Source organism: Molossus molossus, unplaced genomic scaffold, assembly GCF_014108415.1.
Source record: "Molossus molossus isolate mMolMol1 unplaced genomic scaffold, mMolMol1.p scaffold_m16_p_1, whole genome shotgun sequence".
Lineage (NCBI taxonomy): Eukaryota > Metazoa > Chordata > Mammalia > Chiroptera > Molossidae > Molossus > Molossus molossus.
The window spans coordinates 180,956,620-180,979,270 of NW_023425344.1; the positions used below are offsets into that span (position 1 = coordinate 180,956,620).

Below are 22,651 nucleotides of genomic sequence, written 5' to 3' on the forward strand. Positions count from 1 at the left end.
CATTTAAAGTAGGGATATCCTTGATGTGGGACTCAGTCAGCATTTCTGCCAAGTCTGTTTCTGCGTGTACTTGGGCTCATCCACAGGAGACAGAGACAGGGCCTATTTTGTTGCTGTTACAGCACCTGGCCCTGGACAGTTTGGCTCAGCAGTTAGAGCATCGGCCCACAAACCAGAGAGTCCTGGGTTCGGTTCCCACTAAGGGCACGTACCTTGGTTGCGGCTTGTCCCTGACCCTGGTTGGGGTTGTGTGGGTGGCGACCACTCGATATGTCTCTCTCACATTGATGTTTCTCTCTCTTTCTTCCTCCCTCTCCCTTCTGCTCTTTCTGAAGATAAGTGTCCCCCGCTCCACCAAATGTCCTCGGGTGAGGATAAAAAACAAAATTTTAAAAATAAAACAAAAAAATAACTAAAGCACCTGGTACCTGACACACTGTGTGTGCTTAAAAAATGGACAGGAGGCACCTAGCAGAGGGTGGTGCACGGCAGACATTCAATGTAAGCAAGTCTCTTCCGTTTTCCACTGTCCTTTGAATGAGAATGTAGGACATGTGTACTGTCCTTACCAAAGATTACCGTCAAAAAGCGCTGAAGAAGCCCTGGTCAGTTTGGCTCAGCGGTTAAAGTGTCGGCCTGTGGTCCAGAGAGACCCGGGTTCGGTTCCCGCTAAGGGCACGTATCTTGGTTGCAGTTTGTCCCCAGCCCTGGTTGGTCATGCGGGTGGCAACCACTCGATGTGTTCCATTCACGTTGATGTTTCTCTCTCTCCCTCTCCCCCACTCTATCTGAACAAAAAATGGGAAAAAAAAAAAATGTCCTCGGGTGAGGATTTAAAAAAAAAGCGCTGAAGAAAACCCCCCAGGAGATTTGGTATTTTTAGGGGAAAGTATCAATTACATGGAAACTGGCCCCCCATGGTACCCTCCCCAGGGCTGCCGTGTGTGTGTGTGTGTGTGTGTGTGTGGTTGGGGGAAGGTAACCCTGGTTTGTGTCCTTATCTCTTATGGTTAACAGCATGTGCTCTGGAACCAGGATATCAGGCTTGAATCCCACCAGCTCATTGCTTTGGTTATCAGTCACCTTAAAAACTTGGTGGCTTAAACAACAGACTGTTATCTCTGATCTGGGGTTGACTGGGCTCAGTTGGATGGTTCTTGACTGAGGTCTGTCATGAGGTGACAGTCAGATGGCAGTTGAGGCTGGAGCCATCTGAAGGCTCACTGAGCTGGTCGTCCACCATGACTTCTTCACTTGCATCTCAGCAGGGCTGGTTAGAACAGGTGGAGGCTGACCAGCTTGGGCTTCCCTCATAGGATGAGCTTCCCTCATTAAAAAGTCAGGGTGGCTGGACTTTTTAGATGGCATTTGGCTTTCCCAGAACAAACATGCCAAGAGGTCCAGGTGGAATTTTCAGGACTTCCTATGATTTAGACTTGGGAAGTCAGAAAGTACCACTTCTGCTGAATCCTACTGATCAAAAAATGACTAAGGAAGTCATCCTGCACTCAGGGGAGGAGACAACACCAGAGTATGAACACTGGGAGGTATGGTTCCTGGTGGTGGGGGTGGAGGGAACAGCAGGCAGCGTTTGAGACCAGCTACCATACTGGCTACCAGACTGTGGACGGATTACTTAACTTCTTTGTGCCTCAGTCTTCTCTCCTATAAAATGGGATGATAGTTTGTGAGGAGCAAATGAGTTAATAATATATACAAAGCAGTCAACAATGCACTAAGTATTAGCTATTATTATTATTACTCAGAGGAGTAAGGGGCAAACCTTTTATCTAATTAATCTCTGTATCCCAACATCTGTGAAATGTTTTATGACCATGAGCTGCTCTATATGGAAAGAGAAGTGCCCTTCTCTCCCCACACCCCCAATTTTGTTTTTCATTTAAGTCTAGGTAGGTTTACAGTTTGGGTAGAAGAGGTCTTTCCTCATGATCAAGAAGGCATTTAAAATAGTAACAATAATGGAAAATAGCTGCCTGGGCTTGGCAAATGCCATTCTGAGTCACGGTAATGACATGCCCACCGGCGGGGCAGCAGCAGCACTTGTGGCATGGAATTTCCCGGGCACCAGCGGAAAAGGAGCCATGAATGTGTTTGTCAGCAAACTTCCCCAAAACAAAAAGAAACCAGGATTTCCTGCTGGAGGCCAAGGAAGTGAGTGATGTCCAGGACCTCAAAACCCAACTTCAGACTGGCCTTATTAGCACTGGCCAGAAAACAGGATCTGGTAACAAATCATCAGTGGTCAGCCCAGCCCCTGCGGATGGACACTTTTCTGTTGCTGCCAAATTCAAACAAAGCTCAGACACAAGTCATTGAGCTCAAGCTCTAAATATAAAAATGGCTTCATAATCCATCCAAGCCTGTGGACATACATTCCATTCTACAGAATTCTCTCCCATGTCATCTGCTACCTCGTACCCCTCAGTACGCAGCCTTTAGGACAAAGCCTAGTCTCCTGACCTATGCGCTCACCTACCACATATCCAACTCGCATTCCTCCAAAGTGCTCTGAGCTCACACATCTTCCCTAGTCCTTGCACACACTCCTTCTGCCATCTGGGAGAGAATAACAATAGTAAGGGCAGCCAGTTATCTTTCCATTGACTACGTACTAGACAGGTACTGTGGTAAGTTTCACTATGTCATCTCCCTTTATCCTCATCCATCATATAAGGCCCGGCCGACTGATGAAAACATGCATTTACCTGGAGGCTCTGATCAAGAGCCGCTATATGTCAGGTCCACACCCAGATCAACGAAATAGCACTATGAGTCCAGAAATAAACCTTCACATTCACAGCCAGTTGATTTTTAACAAAGGGAACAATGCAATGGGGAAAGTACAGGTGACCCTTGAACAACATGGGCTTGAACTGTGTGGGTCCAGTTATATGCAAATGGTTTTCAATAAATATATACAGCACTGTAATGTATTTTCTCTTCCTTATGACTTTCTTAACACTTTCTTTTCTATAGCTTACTTTAGTGTAAAAATACAGTATATAAGACATCTAACATATAGAATATCTGTTAATTGACTGTTATGTTATTGGTAAGGCTTCCAGTCAGCAGTAGGCTATTAGTAGTTAAGTTTTTGGGAAGTCAAGCATTCATGCAGATTTTCAACTGCCTACAGAGTCAAAGCCCCTAACTCCCACATTGTTTAAGGATCAACTGTATTGTCTTTTCAACAAATGGTGCTGGGACAACTGAACATATACACGAGAAGAATCAAGTCGGACCCTAACCTCATACCATATAGAAAAATTAACTTATAATAGATTAGTGACCTAAATATAAGTGCTAAAACTATGAACCTCTTAGAAAAAAAAATATAGGAGTCAATTTTCATGAGCCTGGGTTAGGCCAATAGCACAAGTGACAAAAAATTAAAGTAACAAATTAGACTTCATTAAAAGTGAAAACTCTTGTGTTTTAGACAATACCATAGAGACAGTGAAAGACAACCCAGGAAATGAGACAAAATATTTGCACATCATATAGTTGACTAGTACATAGTATAAAGTATGTTAAAACTTAATAAAAAAGACAAATAATCCTATTAAAACATGGGCAAAGGATTAAACAAAATCCATAAAAAGATGCTCAACATCATCAGTCATCAGAGAAATGCAAACCAAAACCACAATAAAAATACTTCACACCTACTAAAATGGCTCTAATCAAAACAACAGTGTTGATGAGTAAGGGGAGGAACTGAAACCCTATCATCTTTTGGTGGAAATGTGACACAATGAAGTCCCTTTAGAAAACAGTCTGGCAGGTCCTCAAAATATTAAATATTGAGTTACCATATGATCCAGTAATTCTACTCCTAGATATATACCCAAGAGAATTAAAAACATGTTTTCAGAAAAACTTGTACATGAGTGATTATAGCAGCATTGTTCATAATAGCCCAAAAAGTGGAAACAAATGAAATGTCCATCAAAGAATGAAAAAATAAAGTATGGCAGAGCCATATAATAGAATGTGATTTGACCATTAAAAGGAAGGAAGCACTGATACACGCTAGTACGTGGATGAACCTTGAAAGCACTATGCTAAGTGAAAGAAGCCAGACACAAAGGCCACATACATATTGTATAATTCCATTCATGTAAAATGTCCAGCATAGGCAAATCCATAGAGATAGAAAGTAGAATAGTGGTTGCTAGGGTTGGGAGGAGAGGGGAAATGGGTAGTGACTGCTAATGAGTACAGTTTCTTTTTGGGGTGATGAAAATGTTCTAAAATTGATTGTGGCAATGGTGTGTATAACTGTAAATATACAAAAAAATTCATTGAATTGTCAAAAAAAAAAAAAAAAAAGAGAGAAAAAAATGCCAATCCAGAAAAAAAAAAAGTGGGGGGGGGATGCTTTCTCTTAGTAACTTTGCTGACTCTGCATACCTCCCACCTCCCAGCTGGAGGCTGGTGAGGTCCCTCTGTTCACTGAACTTCCCGATCAGAACTTCAAGTAGTGTACAGGGTCAGAGGGCTTGTTTGCAGTTCCATCCACACCAACAGGGTGTGAGCACCCCAGCCAGGGCCTGTGTCTCACTCATTTTGAATCCTGGCATCCAGGACAGTGCTTGGCACTCGGTAGATAATCAACATATATGTGTGTTAAATGAATAACTTCTAGCATGCCCCTAATATTACCCATTGCTTTTTATACAATCACTTCTACAATAAAGAAACGCCAAAAAGATCAAAGGCACACATGCACGCATACAGTTATTTTAAAATTCTTTTTCCATCAGATCTATCTATACACACACACACACACACACACACACACACACACATTTCTTTTTTTTTTTTTTTCCTTCCAGATAGAGCGGGAGGGAGAATGGGAGGGATAGAGAGAGAGAAACATTGATGTGAGAGAGACACATCGGGTGGCTGCCACTCACACGACCCCAGAGCCTGGGACTAATGGCAACTAAGGTACGTGCCCTTAGTAGGAACTGAACCCAGGACTCGCTAGTCCGCAGGCTGACGCTCTAACTGCTGAGCCAAACCAGCCAGGGCTATATACATACTTTTTAAAAGTACTTTTTCTTTATTGATTTTAGAGAGAGAGGAAGAGAGAGGAAGAGACAGAGACATCGATGAGAGAGAATATCTATTGGCTGCCTCCTGCATGCCCCCCACTGGGGATCAGGCCCACAACCTGGGCATGTGCCCTGCCTGGTAATTGAACCGGCGACCTCTTGGTGCATGGGTGACACTCCACCATTGTGTCACACTGTCCAGGCTCCATGAAATATTTTTTAAACTAAATAATCAAGTAAAGACTTATCTCTTTTCTACTTCCTGTGAGACATATGATTTCAAAATTGAAAAGAAAATCATCAATAAAATGATGAAGATAGTGTGGGAAGAAGGTAGAAATACTTATCCAAAAATAGCATTTTCAGTCCTCGAACAACAAAATTCACATTTCAAATAACTTTACAAAAATTTCCCCTACTTCATAAGACAAGACAAGAAACCAATATAAAGGTTAATTAAATTCAGCCTTTGAAACCTCTTTGGCCTTCAACAACAACAACAACAACAATGCAATGACATGAAGATAATAACAGCTAATATCTATTGAGCACTTACTATGTGGTAGGCTGGGCATTATTTTCTGTGTCTTATTATTAACTCAGTTACAACAACATTATGTGGTAGGTGCTATTACCCTCATTTCATAGAGAGATTAACAATGTTTTCAGGGCCACACAGTTGGTAAGTGGGTGGAACCCAGGAAGTTCAATTCTATTGTCCATGCACTACCCATCTTCGTAGTATAGCCTTCAGGGACTTCGAGCCCTTGAGTGGACCAAGGAAAGCAATTTGTTTGATTCTGAGTTTACAGATTAGTTAGAGTCGGTGAGAGAAAGGATCTGTGGTGCTGCTGAAAAGCTGGGACTGTCCTGAGCTGGATCTGTAATTGCGTGTGACCAGAATGAGGGCGAGGATGGCGCGGTCTCACAACACCCCCCCCCCCCCTTATTTAATCATTATTTTTTCTCTTATTTATACTACTACCCAAGGCAGGCCTGAACTTCCTTGTTCCAGGGCCCTCAGCAGGCATCACAGGCCTCTCTCAGAAACTCTTAGTGAAGTTCAGCGCTCACACCTACGGCCTGCTGTGAGGTCCACCTCAAGGACAGGCTCCACCTGCCATCACTGCCTGGCCCGGGGAGCTGCTGGTCTCTGAAGTCTCTTAAACTCAGTGCTTCTTAGAAGGGTCTCTGCTGCTGCTGAACCTGGCTAACGTCTGCTCCAAGCCTTCTCGGTCTTTTAGGGGACAAGATACACATGTTTTCTTCTCTAATCCTCTTGTTCCCAAAGCCTGTGAGCAAAGTCATTCTTCTTTGGCAGCTCTAAATGTTCTCTCACCTTCTTTGGAAAGCCTTAAAATCAGGTCTTTTGTCTTTCAAGTTAAAAAAATTTGTACTGCCCTGACCGGTTTGGCTCAGCAGGGAGAGCGTCGGCCTGCGAACCAATGACTCTCGGGTTAGATTCTGGTCAAGGGAATGTACCTCGGTTGCAGTTTGTCCATGGCTCTGGTCAGGTCATGTGGGAGGCAACTAGTTGATGTGTACCTCTCACATCGATGTTTCCCTCTCTCTCCCTCCCTCCCACTCTATCTGATGATAGAAAAATATCCTCAGGTGAGGATTAAAAAAAACAACAAAAAATAAAACTTGTACTTCCCTAATTACAGTTTGTTTTTGCCTTCTCTATTTTTTCTGCACCTTTATTGATTACAGGTTGGATTTCCATGCCCTGTTTCCCAAGTCTGTCGATTCTTTTGTGATACTGTGTTTGAGCACCTCGGCCGTGTTGGCAGACCCTCAAAACTGCCTGTTCATGTTTGCCTGTCAGTATCCAGATGCCTTTTTTATTTTTGAGGACTTCACTTAATGTTGCCCAAATCAGGAGGATCTAAGGATGTCTGTATGTAAATGTTAAAACATTAATCAGTGATTTTTGACACTAATGTTATTAGCTGTTAGGTTACTTGCAGTACAGTGAGATCCTTTCTGTTTCATACATAACTCTTATTTATTGTTTTTACTAGTCGGACATTTTCTGCCCTTTTGTTTTTCACTGACTAATAATGAAAAGGGCTTATAGAAAGAAGAGGTAAACATCACAAGAAGACACCTTCTCCCTTTCATTTCACAAGCTGTTGGTCCTGGGAGAATAGGCACATCTGTTAAAAATTCAGGTTGAGTTTTTTCTTTTCGAGTTAAGTTTTTAAAAGGGAAAATCTACTGTTTTTGTTACCGAAGTTGAGTCTGTTGAAGACTACACAGAACCTCACGCTCTCAGGAAACCACAGCGCCTTCCAAATGCTTATGTGCTAAATACACGGACAAGCCCACCAGCTGCCTCAGTAGAGTTTTCAGTGTTCTCCTTGTCAGACAGGGACATTATGATAGGAGCCAGAGCCAGAGGCGTGTACCTACTAATTGGGAACACACTTGGGTTCATGCTGGGTCCAGAAATAAATCCTAGATGATGTTTAAGTTCAGCATGAAATAAATACTATTTTAAGATGCAAACAGTCCAGAAGCCAGAATAATAAGAGAAAGGGAATAAAAAATGGTAATGGGAATGCACATGCTCTTTTCTTATCACAGAAAAAAGAGTTAAGAAAAAAATAGAGTAAAAAAATCTGGATGCTGTCATCAGGGGCAGAGACTGTTTCTCAAGAGTGAGCCAATCAGATTTCACCCACTCACTTTGAAAAAATAATATAAAAACATTAAGAATCCAGGTCATCTTTTGTTGGCTACAAGAAAAGAATCAAGAAAAGTCTGAGAACTTTTAGGTAGCTATTACTTGATTAGAGTAAAATTATTACTGTACTATATCAGAACATTTTTATCCTGCTTGATAGGAATTCTTTGTCAGCCAAGAATGCAATAGTTTAGTAACTAAGCTCAATCTTTTGTTCCTAAAGATTTTATGCCAACTATAATTAAATGAAGGGGCATTTGAAGGGTAACAGGTTTTCACATGGAGTAGAATACTAAAAATTACTCCAAAGTCAATTACCCTAGTGGGTTTTGGTTACAGAGCTCCCAAACAGGAGATTTACTCCCCCAAATGTTGACCCTGCATTCTGATTTCTCTGGAGCACAGAACAGGGAGGTGAGGAGGGCAGTGACCTGATGTTTAGGGTCAGTGTTAAGATTCTGATGATGAGAAGGCTGCACTAAGACACATTCTAACTGATAAAGGTCACTTCTAACATAAGAGTGGTTTACCATGTTTTGCCTCAAACCTAACATCACAAAATATGAACTATCGTGTAGAAATGTCAAGTGTATCTTTTCATCACCTAGAACTTTGGCCTAGAGAGGAACAATGTCTGCGAAATGCCATGTCTTCCTTGTAACAGCACTTGCCCCCTCAACACAAAATAAAAAGGAACTGATGATGTCATGAGAGAAAAGACTGAACAAGGAAGCATGGGCCACAGGTGAGGTGAGGCACATGACTGAAGGAGGTTCAAGAGTATCCATTTTTGCTACTAAGGAATCAGTACTCCTTCCTGGAGATATGCCCTCCCTAGACTGTCAGCACCTGGGCGATGCCCTGGAGGTACCTGAGGGCTGCTGGTGATGTGATGCCAGCTCCCCAGATAAGGTCCCTCATTCCGCATCTGACCCCCAGCAAAGCAGCACAATGCTCCACCTCTCCACCTGAGTCTGTCTTGTCCCATGCTGATGGGGAGCACTCGGGGTGTGGTGAAGACAATCGGTCCTCCTGGGGGATGTTCAGCAGTCACCACACACTCGCCACCTCCTCCTGCAGCTGCCCTGTCTGTCCGGCATGCTCTCAGCCAGGGCTGCAGGCCAGAGGGTGGACTGGGTCCACGCCACAGCTTCGGCCTTCAACGACTGCCTGTTCTCTGAAAGCGGCACCTTCTCAATGGTTTATACCCTGTCCTCTCCCTAGATGTCCAGATCCGTCACTCATCTGCCCAGCAGCTGGGAAAAAAATGATTATGAGCGTTGGAAGTCTCTGCTTTTCAAGGGGAGTGAGGGCGAGGAGGGTTTCCTTGGCCGGGGCTCAGCTTCTGTCTGCGCCTGACTGCATATAATTTAGCAACTCCTAAATGACAAGTACAGTGTGGACACACAGCTCAATACACGGTGGTCGTTCTCATACCACCATCATACCACAAGGAGAGGCTTTAAAGATGTAAGGGGGGCCTATGTGATGAGAGCCCTTGTTGAGGGTTAATGCATCGACTGCATGAAGGGACAAGGAGAGGGCACAGGAGCTGCCATCTTCCGTCTTTCACAGGCTAAACACCATGAGGGAGGCACAGCTCCATGATTAAGTCAGTGCAGATGTTTCAAATGCTCTGCCCCTCCTACCTCATCCCATGTTCACATAAGTGACTGGCAAAGGTGATGCTGTGATTTAGGAAGCTGGAGAGATGCAAGTAGACACAAGCGTGTGGGAGAATGTAACACTATTTGCAACAGTTTAAGCAGAAGCAGCTTTAAACAGTATATGTTCTTTGGGGTTAATTCGTTGAACTGTCAGCGGAGTGACTCCAACCACCCACTGTGCCCAAACACGGTATGACACCCGAGCTCGGGAATGCTGGCCCCACGCTTGTGCCGTCACTGTTTGCAGCTCTCAGTCCTTTCTCACCAGCTGCTACGTCTGTCAGAGTGGCAGGGACCAGCCGACTGGCTGGAACCACATGTGCTATTTCTGTGCATAGGATGTGTGGAAGTACAAGTCACAGTAAGCCAGACCAGGATATGAGTCAGATTGTTGTAAAGTATTAAAAAGAACTGATCCTCGAAGCGTCCTGAAAGCATCACGCCAAGCGCCACTGCTGCGAGGAGCTACAGTTTGGAGGACACTTAATTACTAAGCAAAGGAGAAATCCTGAAGGATATGGGTGATCAGAATTGGCCAAAGGCCCACCAATGAAAAGAATAGATGTGGTTGAAGGTATAATCTAGGTCTTAAAACTTAGAGGTGAAAAGAAAGATGTATTATCAGGACCACATATTTCTCCAGCATACTTCAGAGACAGGTAGAAGCAGCAAAACATGGGCAGCTTGGAAAAGCTGTGGAACATGGTTTTTCTTTATTTTCCTTTTATTTTTTTATTTATTTTTTATCCTCACCCGAGGACATTTTTGCATTTATCTTCAGATAGAGCACGAGGGAGAGAGAGAGAGAGAGAAACATCGATGTAAGATAGACACATTGACTGGCTGCCACCGACATGACCCCACCCAGGGTGGAGACAAACAACTGAGGTATGTGCCCCTAGCGGAAACCGAACTCAGGTCTCTCTGGGCTGTAGGCCGACACTCTAACCGCTGAGCCAAACCAGCCAGGACTCTTTATTTTCCTTTTAAAACAAAACATTTTCTCTGCAGAGCAACTTTCATGGTGCCAGTTAATGGTCCTAAACTGGCTTAAAAAAAAAAAAAGATGTACTGGCACTGAAATGTAGATACAAAACGATGTCTATCTAAAGGACTATTTGTAAGAGTGAGAAATGACTAACCATCACAACATCTACGAATTAGTTAAATAAACTATGATACTTCCCTTTGATGGAGCCTAAGCAGCTATTAAATGGAATAAAGTAATTTTAATATACTGGCATGGAATGATGTCTGTGTTAGACTGTTATGAAAAAAATCAAGTTGTAGAAAATGTGCATAGTAATCATGTTTCTGTTAAAAATGATACGTTGGCCCAGGCCAGTTTGGCTCAGCGGTTAGAGGGTCGGTCTGCGGTCTGGAGAGACCTGGATTCGGTTCCTGCTAAGGGCGCGTACCTCGGTTGCAGTTTGTCCCCGGCCCTGGTTGGGTTGTGCGGGTGGCAACAACTCGATGTGTCCCTTTCACGTCGATGTTTCTCTCTCTTCTCTTCCTCTCTCTCCCTCCCACTCTATCTGAACAAAAATGGAAAAATGTCCTCAGGTTAGGATAAAAAAAAACAAAAAAAACAACAAAAACATGGTATGTTGTGTATACATAGAAAAAAGTCTCTAAGGAGTCAGAGAAAACCATTAATAACTGTTATGCCCTGGCTGGTTTGGCTCAGTGGTTAGAGCGCCGGCCCGTGGACCAATGAGTCACTGGTTCGATTCTGGTCAAGGGCACATACCTCAGTTGCGGTTCATCCCCAGCACTGGTCGGGTTGTGCGGGAGGCAACCAGTAGATGTGTGTCTCACATCGATGCTTCTCTCTCTCCCTCCCTCCTACTCTATCTGATGATAAATAGAAAAATATCCTCGGGTGAGGATTAAAAAACAACAAAAAAACCTGTTATTTGTGACACAGGGAGGTTTTTGTACATCCTACTCATTGTGTGAATCCTTTACAATAAACATTACTTTTATAACAGAAAATAAAACCAACAAAGATATTTATGAGAAAAGAATAGTATTAACCTGACTTTTGTTGTAAGTGTAATAATGTTCTTGGAGGCCTCAGGGAAGCCCAGTGCCCACCGAGCCCCTGACTGAGGTGAAGGCACAGCAGGCAGCTTGAGCTCTCAGGGCCGCGGAGGCTGCAGTCAGCACCTCTGAGATGCCATGAGAAAGGAGGGCGCGCAGACCAACGACACCTGTTCTTTACCCGTCACGGGACCCTGGCTTTCTAGCTCTTTGTGGCCTCTGCTTCAGGAGCACTGGGGGAGTTCACTGCGTGGCCATGACCCCAGACAGGTCACTGCTCAACCTTGGCATGCCAGCACTCTCAACATAGCTTCACTGACTGGCTGTTCAAGGGGTGGTGAGAAGCTGTCAGTGGAAAGTGACAGCAGCAATTCGTCAGCTCTATCTTCTCCCTCCCAGCAAAGCCTGGAGGAACTATTTTGTTTCAAGGACCAAGATGAAGGGAACTTGACCTGTCTCTGTGGCTACAGGAATCCATCATGGTGCCCTCCCAGTCAGGAATTTCCTTTCTCTAAGTAAGCTGTGCCCTCTGGTCTGCCCCGGATGCCCCCTCTCTCCAAGAGGGTGGGAGAGAGAACAGGCCCATCTGTCTAACCACATGCAAGGATCTGGAAACAGTTATTGCCTCGGCCTTGTTTCCTGAGGGCTAAAGACACCCAGACGTCCCTGTTCTTCATCAATCTCCTCTGAACACCCTACAGTCAATCTCTCCTTTCCACCCGAGCTGCCCTTAGGTGATTCCTGGTCATCCTCCAGATTCTGGCTCAAATGTATGTCCTCTGGGGAGCCTTTTCCAACACCCCACAGCCAGGCCAGACCCCCTTACACCTGATATACAGCCCCCATCTCAGAGTGCTTAACCCACTTCTCATTTTCCATTTACTTCTGCGGAAAGTTGATGAACGTCTGTCTTTCTCAACAGAACACAAGCTCTCTGAGGGCGGAAACTGCACCTGCTGTGCTACACCCCAGGGCACCATACAGTGTCTGGGGCCAAGTACACGCAGCGAGAGCATACGCCATGAAAGGATGCTGAGGGCAACTGGGTGCGGTACCAGTGGGGGAGGGAGGAAGAGCAGTTGGGAAGCCCCTGTCCCTTGTTGTCATTAGCTTGCCTCTTTTACTTTTTGTCATATGTGCCCAAGTGAATAGTCAGACTTCTTGGTTATTTCTTGGGGCTCCTTCCACTCTGGACCCTGGGGCTGCCCGAGGATGCTGGGGGTGTCCTGGAACATGGAGGGAACACGCTAGGGAAAGAAATCCTCTGCCAACAGCAGAGCCTCAGCCAGCACTGGATGAAGGTGGGGTGGGCACTGACCTCGGCTGATGCGCTGCTTCTCCCCAGACAGGATTCCGGGGCTGTCGATGATGCTGATACTCTTCAGGACCTGATTGGGCAGCTGGGAGCACATGAATCTGGAAGAAAGAGAGCAAAGGTGGGATTAGAAACTTCGCTGCAGAGTGTCCTAATGACGAAGCTCCTTGGCTTTCTGGGCTACTGACATCATCTACTATAAAGTGGGGGGGCTTGCAGGGGATTGATGGGACCTCCACTGGCACTGCCGCCCTTGGGGCAGGTATGGGAGGAGCCTGGCACGTGCTGTGACCTGCCAACAGATCCCTTACTGTCCATTGTGATTTTCGCTAACATTTATTGAACACTTAGGTATTTTACAACATCGTCTCATTTGCTCCTCATATTAACTTCAAGAGGAAGAAATTACTGTTAACTTCAGAGAGGTTAAGTAAGTTGTTCAGAGTCACTCAGAGTTGGGCCTTAAACCCAGGTCAGCCCCGCCTGCACCTCCTCCATGCTGCTCCTTGGCCAAGCATCCCTCCTCCCGGGGAATCCCATGCCTCCTTCAGGGTCAGCCAGTCCCTGCCCGATCCCTAAAGTGACTTTGCGGGCACTCGGGCCTGTTTTCACTGTGTGATGCCCTAGGGACTCAGCTCCCAGCCTGGCACCTGCTATGGTTTCAGGGTTGGGGTGGGGCAGGCACCTGTGGGCAAGCCCCCCAAATCCTCCTAGGGGTGCCCTATAAGTGGACAAAGGGGCAGGGTGGGGGAGGCCAAGCTTCTCCAAGCCTCCGTCCTTGCCCGTCACTCCCCTTCCTTCTCCCCCTGCTCCCTCCCATGGTTCTAGTTGCTGGCCTGGTGTAGGCCTCCTGGAAGTACAGTGGAGTGGCAAGAAGATTGTGGCCTGGGGGTCAGCAGATCTGGGTTCGGGTTCAACTCAACCTTTGCCAATAAACTGCTGTGGGACCCTGGACCTGGACAAGGACTTCCCCCTCTGGGCCTCAGTTTCCTCATGTGTAAATGGAGGCAGTTGGACCAGGGGCTGGTGAGTGTTTTTAGCTCTCACACTGTCTAACTCTAGAGTAACAGGGGGAGAGGCTGTGTTCTCTTCACCCCCGGCAACAGAGCCAAGGAGGATCTCTTTTAGGCACTGGGGACGCTTTAAGGTGGAAACGCAGGGAAAGGAAGCCTCACCTTCTCCTACATTGTTGGTGCTAACTTCTGTGTCTGTGTGGGCAGAAAGCTTGAAACCCTCGGTGAAAGCTCAATTCTTCCAGTCAGTGGAACTAGTGGGATTACTCAGAAAGTAAATATGCTAGGAATGCGGGACAGGGAGGCCTGCCCAGCCTTCTGCCTTCACAGTGCAGGGACAGCACAGTGGGCACGCTGGGTGTGGCCGGAGGGGCGGGGTGGGCAGCCCTGAGCTTTTGCTGTAACTGCTGACCTTTCTTTTTTATTCTCACCTGAGGATATTTTTGCATTCATCTTCAGATAAAGCAAGAGGGAGAGGGGAGAGAGGGAGGAGGAGAGAGAGAGAAACATCGATGTAAGAGAGACACATAGACTGGTTGCCACACACATGACCCCAACCGGGGCCAGGGACAAGGTATGTGCCCTTAGCGGGAACCGAACCCGGGTCTCTCTGGTTCGTGGGTCGATGTTCTAACCACTGAGCCAAACCAGCCAGGGCACTGCTGACCTTTCAAAATACATTTCTTTAAAGGTGCTCAAGGCAAGTTTCTCATATATTCTTTCCTAGATTTTCAAGTTGGCCTAGGATGATGTCGGCCGATCATTTTGTAGCTGGAAAAGCTGAAGCACAGAGCAGTCGCCTCATCTGGAGGCCATGCCTCTAGTGCACGGCTGGCTGCAGAGCAAAACCTAACATTCTAATGGCAGATCAGTAGAACGCAACGCATGAAGTTAAAAACCTCAGAACCTGAAAAATAAAGGGTCACGTTAATTTAAGAGCAGCCCCTCATTTCTGACTTTTCCTGCCCCTCCTGCACCCTCCACACTTACATAAACCCCTGCCCACCCCTCGGAGGGATCTGTGAGAATAAAGTGCACAGGGATCACCAAGCATTCTCTGTAAGTTCACAGAATAGAAACGACACATTTGATTCTCCAGAACTGGGGTAGGCACGGAGTTCTGAGCACGTCTGTGTTGGACTGCATTTCAGTCCCTTATCACAGTCCCGTGCTCTTTATCAGATGGCTGGAGACGTTTGGCAATCGGAAAAAATTGCACATACGTGGAAAAGAATTCCTGGGAGAGGCTGACCTTTTTTCCAAAGCCACTCAATATCAATATTCCCAAAACACAAAACCTCTGGATTCTATTGTCAAGTTAACAGAGGGATTAAAAAATGTATAAACTGTCCACTCCCTCTTGTGCAAAGTGACAGCATTTCAACAACTCCCATGGCTCCTGACACATCAGCGGAGGCAAAATGTAGGAGCCACGAAACAAGATGCAGTCAGATGTGGTGAAGTCACCACACAGTGAACAGGGAGAGGGCGAGGGGTGGGGATAGGGGGGCAGAAGTGGTAACTTCAGAGAAGAGGAGGAGCAGAAAGAAGAGGAGGGGACAGGGAGGGAGAGAGGAGGGGGAAGGGGGGCAAACAGGGAGGTGGGAGGGGGAGAGAAAGGGGAGACATCCCCTGAGGGAGAGGGGGAAGGGGCAGAAGAGGAGGGGACACTAACATTCCAATTCAAGGAGGAAGGGAAAGAAGGAAGAGGGAGGAGGAGGAAGAAAAAGGAGCTCTCCAGGGGTACCAAGAGAAGGGGTGGTTAGGATTGTGTCCAAATCTGGGCTCCACGCCACAGAAGAAAGGGTGTATGGGGGTAAGGGTGGGGGTGGGGAAGGGAGCACAAAGCACAAGTCAGCTTTCAGAACCCTTGTGGGGGCACGACTCATAGTCTAAGGGTTAGACCCACAAAGATGTTTTCTTAAATAACTGTAATCAGAAAAAAAACACCCTAATGCGATGCTGTTAAAGTAAACCTGTCTTACTTTTATGCTTTAAGAGAGGAAGATTAAAAGCAAGCTATTTGCTGGGTAGGTCACAGCCATGGGTCAGGCCTCTCCTGCTGAAATGTTTCCAAGCACAGATTTGCGGACTCAAGGTGGATTTCCTGCTCCTTCCTGGAGTGGCTAACACGAAGCATATCCATCCCCTGCCTTCTACATTCCACACAAAACTTGCAGACCTGTGATGGTTAAGCCCAGAAGCCCTCACAAAAGCGTTTATAATGTGTCTCCTTCACCCAGGACTGACCTGATACATTTTATTTTCTGATAGGAGGAGGGCAGCAGAGGACCAAGCCCTACTCTGGACTCCTAACACCTGTCAGCCCCACAACCAACGGAGGCTCAAGGGCAGCAGAAAGCGGGTGGGTAAAGGAATGGTCTGGGTTGTAAGGTCTTAGGTCAGCAGGACAGTCCGAAGGGGTGAGAGGATTAGAGTTCTTAAAATTGCTTCCAAACACTAACATTCCAATTCCTAGAGCAATATTTTAAAAGAACTCGGCAGTACCTTAACACTGCTTTTGATTTCCAGACAGTGTAGTGATATCTAGTAGCTAACTCAATCCTTACCACAGCCTCAGAAGTAGGGGCTCTGTATTATTTTACAGAGGAGACTGGGGCACAGGGCGGGCACAGACCACAACTTGCCAAGTCACATGGCTGGTATGCTCACCTGGCAGTTCCGACTCCAAAGTCCAGTTTCTTAACTACTAGGCTGCTCCTACCATTTCCCGCATTTGAACCACAGCTGTATACCTTCATCACAGAGAAGGCCACATCCTAAAACAAAGGGGTGACATGCCATAGTCCTGAACTCCCCACCAAAGAAGCTCCTGTGACTTGTTCTCCACCCACTGGTGAAGGGTGGAGCAGTAAACAGAAGGCAGAAGATCCGGGCTCTGGCCATCTTCCTTGCTCACCCACCCTTCGACCTCCCCTGCAGGTCTCTGGGCCATCCTGAGCACTCCCAGGCTGTCATTAGGTTCCAATAAACCTAAGCTTCCATGGAGAGGGTAGGGGACTATTTAAAAGCATCTCCTTTACCAGCTAACTTTACCGGTAAGAGTAAAACCAGAGAGATTGCACAACTTCCTATTTACACAGTAAATAGCATACAGTACACAAAAAGACTAGACAGCTAACCTGTAATAATATTATATGGTCTCACCACACATATGTCTGATCTAACCTCCTACCGCCCAGGAGAAATTTATTTTAAATCCACACTATGAAAAGCCCCCCTAGATCTTATAGAATTACCACTTTTACAAGTAAAAGATAGTTGAATATTGGCAATTTCATGTGGTTAACCTAAATATATACTTTTTAAGTTGAGCCTCACTGTCGTGGGGGAAGGGGAGGCCGGGTGCAATGCAGTCAGTGCCAGTGCTGGAGTCTGCTTGAGCTCAGGCAGTAAGGCTCGTTTTCTGGAATGTCAGGACCAGGACTGTCCAGACAACTGCCAATAAAGAACAATAGTTTAATGACCTGGGAACCATCACAATCCTGAGGTTAAAGATTAATGGGAAGAGCTTTGGGAGTTTATTATGGATAAGCATAGCACACACACAAAAACCAACTAATGCCTCAGATTAAAAGAATTTTTTGCTGGTGAATCAAGAGTGATTCTTGGCAAGAACCTATTTCCCCTAATCTCTGCAGCCAAATTAGCTGGTGGAACCAGCATGTGCCTGGACTGACACTGCACACTTGTATTAAGTCAATTTTTATTATCATTTTTTAAGTTTAATTTTTTAAATTTAATTTTATTGTTGAGAGTATTACAAATGTCCTCCATTTTTCCCACTATGCTCTGCTTCTGCCCCACCCCAGGCCTTCATCACACTATTGTCTGTGTTCATGGATAATGCATATATACATATAAATTATTTGGTTAATCTCTTCTCCTCCCACCCTCCCTCTGAGATCTATCAGTCTGTGCCACGCTTCCATACCTTGGACCTATTTGGTTCATCAGTTTATTTTGTTCATTAGATTCCACATATAAGTGAGATCATGTGATATCTGTCTTTCTCTGACTGGCTTATTTTGCTTATTAGCATAATAATCTCCAGGTCCGTCCATGCTATGTCAAAGGGTAAGAGATCTTTCTTTTTTATAGCTCCATAGTATTTCATTGTGTAGATGTACCATTCCTTTTTAGTCCCCTCATCTACTGATGGGCACTTGGGCTGTTTCGAGATCTTAGCTATTGTAAATAATGCTGCTATGAACATAGGGCTACATATATTCTTTCTGATTGGTGTTTCGGGATTCTTAGGATGTATTACCAGAAGTGGGATTGCTGGGTTAAAGGGCAGTTCCATTTTTAATTTTTTGAGGAAACACTGTACTCTTTTCCACAGTGGCTGTACCAGTCTGCATTCTCACCGGTAGTGTACTGGGGTTTCCTTTTCCCCACATCCTCGCCAGCACTGGTATGTTGATTTACTGATGGTAGCCATTGTGGTAGGTGTGAGGTGCCAATTTTAGTTTTAATTTATATCTCTCTGATGATTAGTGACATTGAACATATTTACATATGACTCTTGGCCATCTGTATGTCCTCTTTGGAGAAGTGTCTACTCAGGTCCTTTGCCCATTTTTTAATTGGATTGTCTTCCTTTTATTGAGGTGTATGATGAGTTCTTTATATATTTTGCAAATTAACCCCTTATCAGATGTATCAATGGCAAATATGTTCTCCCATGCAGTGGGTCCCCTTTTCATTTTGAGGATGGTTTCTTTTCCTGTGCAGAAGCCTTTTAGTTTGATGTTGTCCCATTTGTTTATTTCTTCCTTTGCTTCTCTTGATCTAGGAGATGTATCGGCAAAAATTTTGCTACATGAGACATCTAAGATTTTACTGCCTGTATTTTCTTCTAGGATTTTTATGGTTTTGTGACTTACATTTAAGTCTTTTATCCACTTTGAGTTTATTCTTGTGTATGGTGTAAGCTGGTAGTCTAATTTCATTTTTTTGCATGTACCTATCCAATTTTCCCAACATTATTTATTGAAGAGACTGTCTTTATTCCATTGTATGCTCTTGCCTTCTTTGTTAAATATTAATTGGCCATAATGGCATGGGTTAATTTCTAGGGTCTCTGTTCTGTTGCATTGATCTTTATGCCTATTCTTATGTGAGTACAAGGCTGTTTTGATTACAATGGTTTTGTAGTATAATTTGATATCTGATATTGTGATTCATCCAACTTTGTTCTTTTTTCTCAAGATTGCTAGTTTTTTGGGGTCTTTTTTGGTTCCATTTAAAATTTTGGAATATTTGTTCTAGATCTGTGAAATATGCTGTTGTTATTTTAATAGGAAGTGCATTGAATCTACAGATTGCTTTGGGTAGTATGGACATTTTAATTATGTTAATTCTTCCAATCCATGAACATGTATACACTTCCACTTGTTGTATTTTCCTCTATTTCTTTTTTCAATGTCCTATAGTTTTCTGAGTATAGGTCTTTTACCTTCTTGGTTATGTTTATTCCTAGGTATCTTTTTTCTTGTTGTTGGCAATGGTAAATGGGATTGATTTTTTGTTTCTCTTTCTGAGAGTTCATTAATGATTAATAAAAATGCTATCGATTTCTGGATGTTAATTTTGTATCTTGCCCCTTTGCCAAATTCATTTATTTTTATTTTTTATTTTTATTTTTTTTTTGTCCTCACCCGAGGATATTTTTCCATTTTTTGTACAGATAGAGTGGGAGGGAGAGAGAGGAAGGGAGAGAGAGAGAGAAACATCGATGTGAAGGGACACATCGAGTGGCTGCCACCCGCACGACCAACCAGGGCCGGGGACAAACTGCAACCGAGGTACATGCCCTCAGCGGGAACCGAACCCGGGTCTCTCCGGACCGCAGGCCGATGCTCTAACCGCTGAGCCAAACCGGCCAGGGCCAAATTCATTTATTAAATCTAGTAGTTTTTAGGGTTTTCATGTCATCTGCAAATAATGAGTTTTACTTCCTCCTTTCCAATTTGAATGCCTTTTATTTTTTCTTCTTGTCTGATTGCTGTGGCTAGGACTTCCAGTACTATGTTGAATAAGAGTGGTGAAGGCAAACAATCCTGTCTTGTTCCTGTTCTTAAGGGAAACACTTTTAGTTTTTGCCCATTGAGAATATATTGTTAGCTGTAGGTTTGTCATACGTGGCCATTATTATGTTGAGGTATGTTCCCTCTATTCCCACTTTGCTGAGAGTTTTCATCAAAAAATGGGTGCTGAATTTTGTTGAATGCCTTTTCTGACTATAGATATAATCATGTGATTTTTATCCTTCATTTTATGTAATGTATCACATTTATTAATTTGCAAATATAGTACCAGCCTTGTATCCCCAGAATAAATCCTACGTGGTCATGATGAATGATCTTTTTAATGTGTTGCTCGATCCAATCTGCTAATATTTTGTTGAGAATTTTAGCATCTATATTCATCAGGGATATTGGCCTGCAATTTTCTTTCTTTGTAGTGTTTTGGAATTAGGATAATGCTGGCCTCATAAAAAAAGCTTGGAAGTCTTCCCTCCTCTTGAATTTTTTGGAATAGTTTGAGGAGGATAGGTGTTAGTTCTTCTTTGAATGTTTGGTAAAACTCTCCTGTAAATCCATCTGGTCCAGGACTTTTGTTTGCTGGGAGTTTTTTTTTTTTACTACTGCTTCAATTTCATTAGTTGTTACTGGCCTATTCAGGTGTTCTGATTCCCTCTGATTTAGTTTTAAATGATTGTATATTTCTAGAAATTTGACCATTTGGCCCAGGTTGTTCAGTTTGTTGGCATATACATGTTCATAGTATTCTCTTACAATCCTTTATGTTTCTGTGGTGTTAGTTGTTATTTTGCCTCTTTCACTTCTGGTTTTATTTATTTGGGTCCTCCCTCTTTGTTTCTTGATGAGTCTGGGTAAAGGTTCATAAACCTTGTTTATCTTTTCAAAGAACCTGCTCTTGGTTTCATTGATCTTTTGTAGTATTTTTTAGTCTCTATGTCATTTATTTCTGCTCTGATCTTTATTTCCTTCCTTCTACTTCCTCTGGGCTTTTCTTGTTGTTCTCTTTCTAATTCTTTTAGTTGTAGGATTAGATTGTTTGAGGTTTTTCTTGAGGTAGGCCTGTAATGCTATGAATTTCCCTCTCAGGACTGCTTTCGCTGTGTCACATAGATTTTGCATCCTTGTGTATTCATTTTCTTTGTTTCCAGGAAGTTTTTTATTTCTTCCTTGAGCTCATTGGTAACCCATTCATTGTTTAATACTATTTAGCCTCCCTGTGTTTAAATATCTTTGAGTTATTTATTGTAGTTGATTTTTAGTTTCATGCTATTGTAATCCGAGAAGATGCTTGATATAATTTTAATCTTATTGAACCTGTAAAGACTTGTTCTGTGTCCTAGTATAGCACACACACACAAAAACTAACTAATGTCTCTGATTAAAAACAATTTTTTTTGCTGGTGAATCAAGAGTGATTTTTGGCAAGCGCCTATTTCCCTTAATCTCTGCAGCCAAATTAGCTGGTAGAACTGGCATATGTCTTGACTGATGCTGTACACTTGTATTAAGTCAGTTTTTTAAAAATTCCCAATGATACTTAGTCACTATGTAATATTCATAATCTAAAAAAAGGTCTATTTAGTAAAGCCTCATTTAATTATAAACATAAAGGTAACAAATAGAGTGTAAGTCCAAAAACACACATACATATTCTACTATTGCCAAATTCTTACACAAATGTAAGACAATATTTTTTTTTATCACCACCATCACTAGGCCTGACTGAAATGACAGGTGCACTAAAAGTACTGTTCAGATTCCTTCCGTTTAAAAGGAAGTTTCAAAATTTAATCCATAACACCAATGATTAAAGTTATTTTTTAAAGAAATAAGGCAACGAAGAAGTAAATGAGATTAAGAATTTCTGCTGTGGAAGACTACAGTTTAAAATTTTACCATATGCTAAACTTAAAACAATGCCTGTAGCTATCTGAATTTGAAAAACAGACTAACATTTTTAGAAAAGTATATTGAGGGGAAAACAGCATCCAATTCAAAAGCAGACTACAAGGGGAAATGTCAGAAGCCAATTCCTTACACTTGTTGAACTGACCAAAATACACTGGTGTCTGTGTCCCACGGCTCCTAGCCTCAGGGTTCTGTTGGTATGTCCATCTCTTCCTCTGTGAGGTGGAACTGCCTCCTGACAACAGATTCTGTAACCTCAGTAATCGTACTCCCACAGAGCAACTCCAAGACGGGCCCGCCTGTGGAATTCCTCTCAGAAGTGAAGTTGCAGAATGTCACAGTAAAGTCACTTCCATAGAACTCTTTTTGTTCTAGACTCAACTCCTGCTTTTATTGCTCAAGTATGGAATTTCTATAATGTGAAGCTGCCCTTTTGGGAATTTGTCTTCATTTCTCAAAAATGCACTATAGACTCCCTGTTCTTTCTTAGAAACCAGCCGTAGAGATTGAGACTCAGGCTCCACTGGTTTGCTTAATGCTTTGAGGCTGGTGTCACCTTCCAGGTGTCATCTTGTACCACCTTGGGAAGTACTAGACTCTTTTAAAGATGCTGTTGGGGGCAGATACCCAAGCCAACACCCTATAAGGAGGGGGTCAGGGCAATGGAACCTACCCCATGGGTGACTGGTGGTTGCTCTCCACAGCAAGCAGACAATTCTCTCTTCTACCAAGTATTATATTTTGACCTCATTCCCAGGAAGTATGCTACATAAAAAGAAGTTTGCCTTCCTTTAGAGTGAACCTGCTGATATTCCCACAATGATGCTAGAATTACATACACACATTTGAGCACCCTACACTAAG

The 22,651-nt window shown here is 43.7% G+C and overlaps 1 protein-coding gene across 1 annotated transcript in view; it reads right to left on the minus strand.

Annotated features, from left to right (window-relative positions):
• The window catches only part of EHD4 (EH domain containing 4), an 85,367-nt gene that overhangs the window by 37,580 nt on the left and 25,136 nt on the right, over window positions 1-22,651 (minus strand). The window contains exon 3 of the mRNA XM_036274173.1: window positions 12,799-12,896. Coding sequence (XP_036130066.1) covers window positions 12,799-12,896 — 98 coding nt within the window. The remainder of the gene's footprint in view (window positions 1-12,798; window positions 12,897-22,651) is intronic.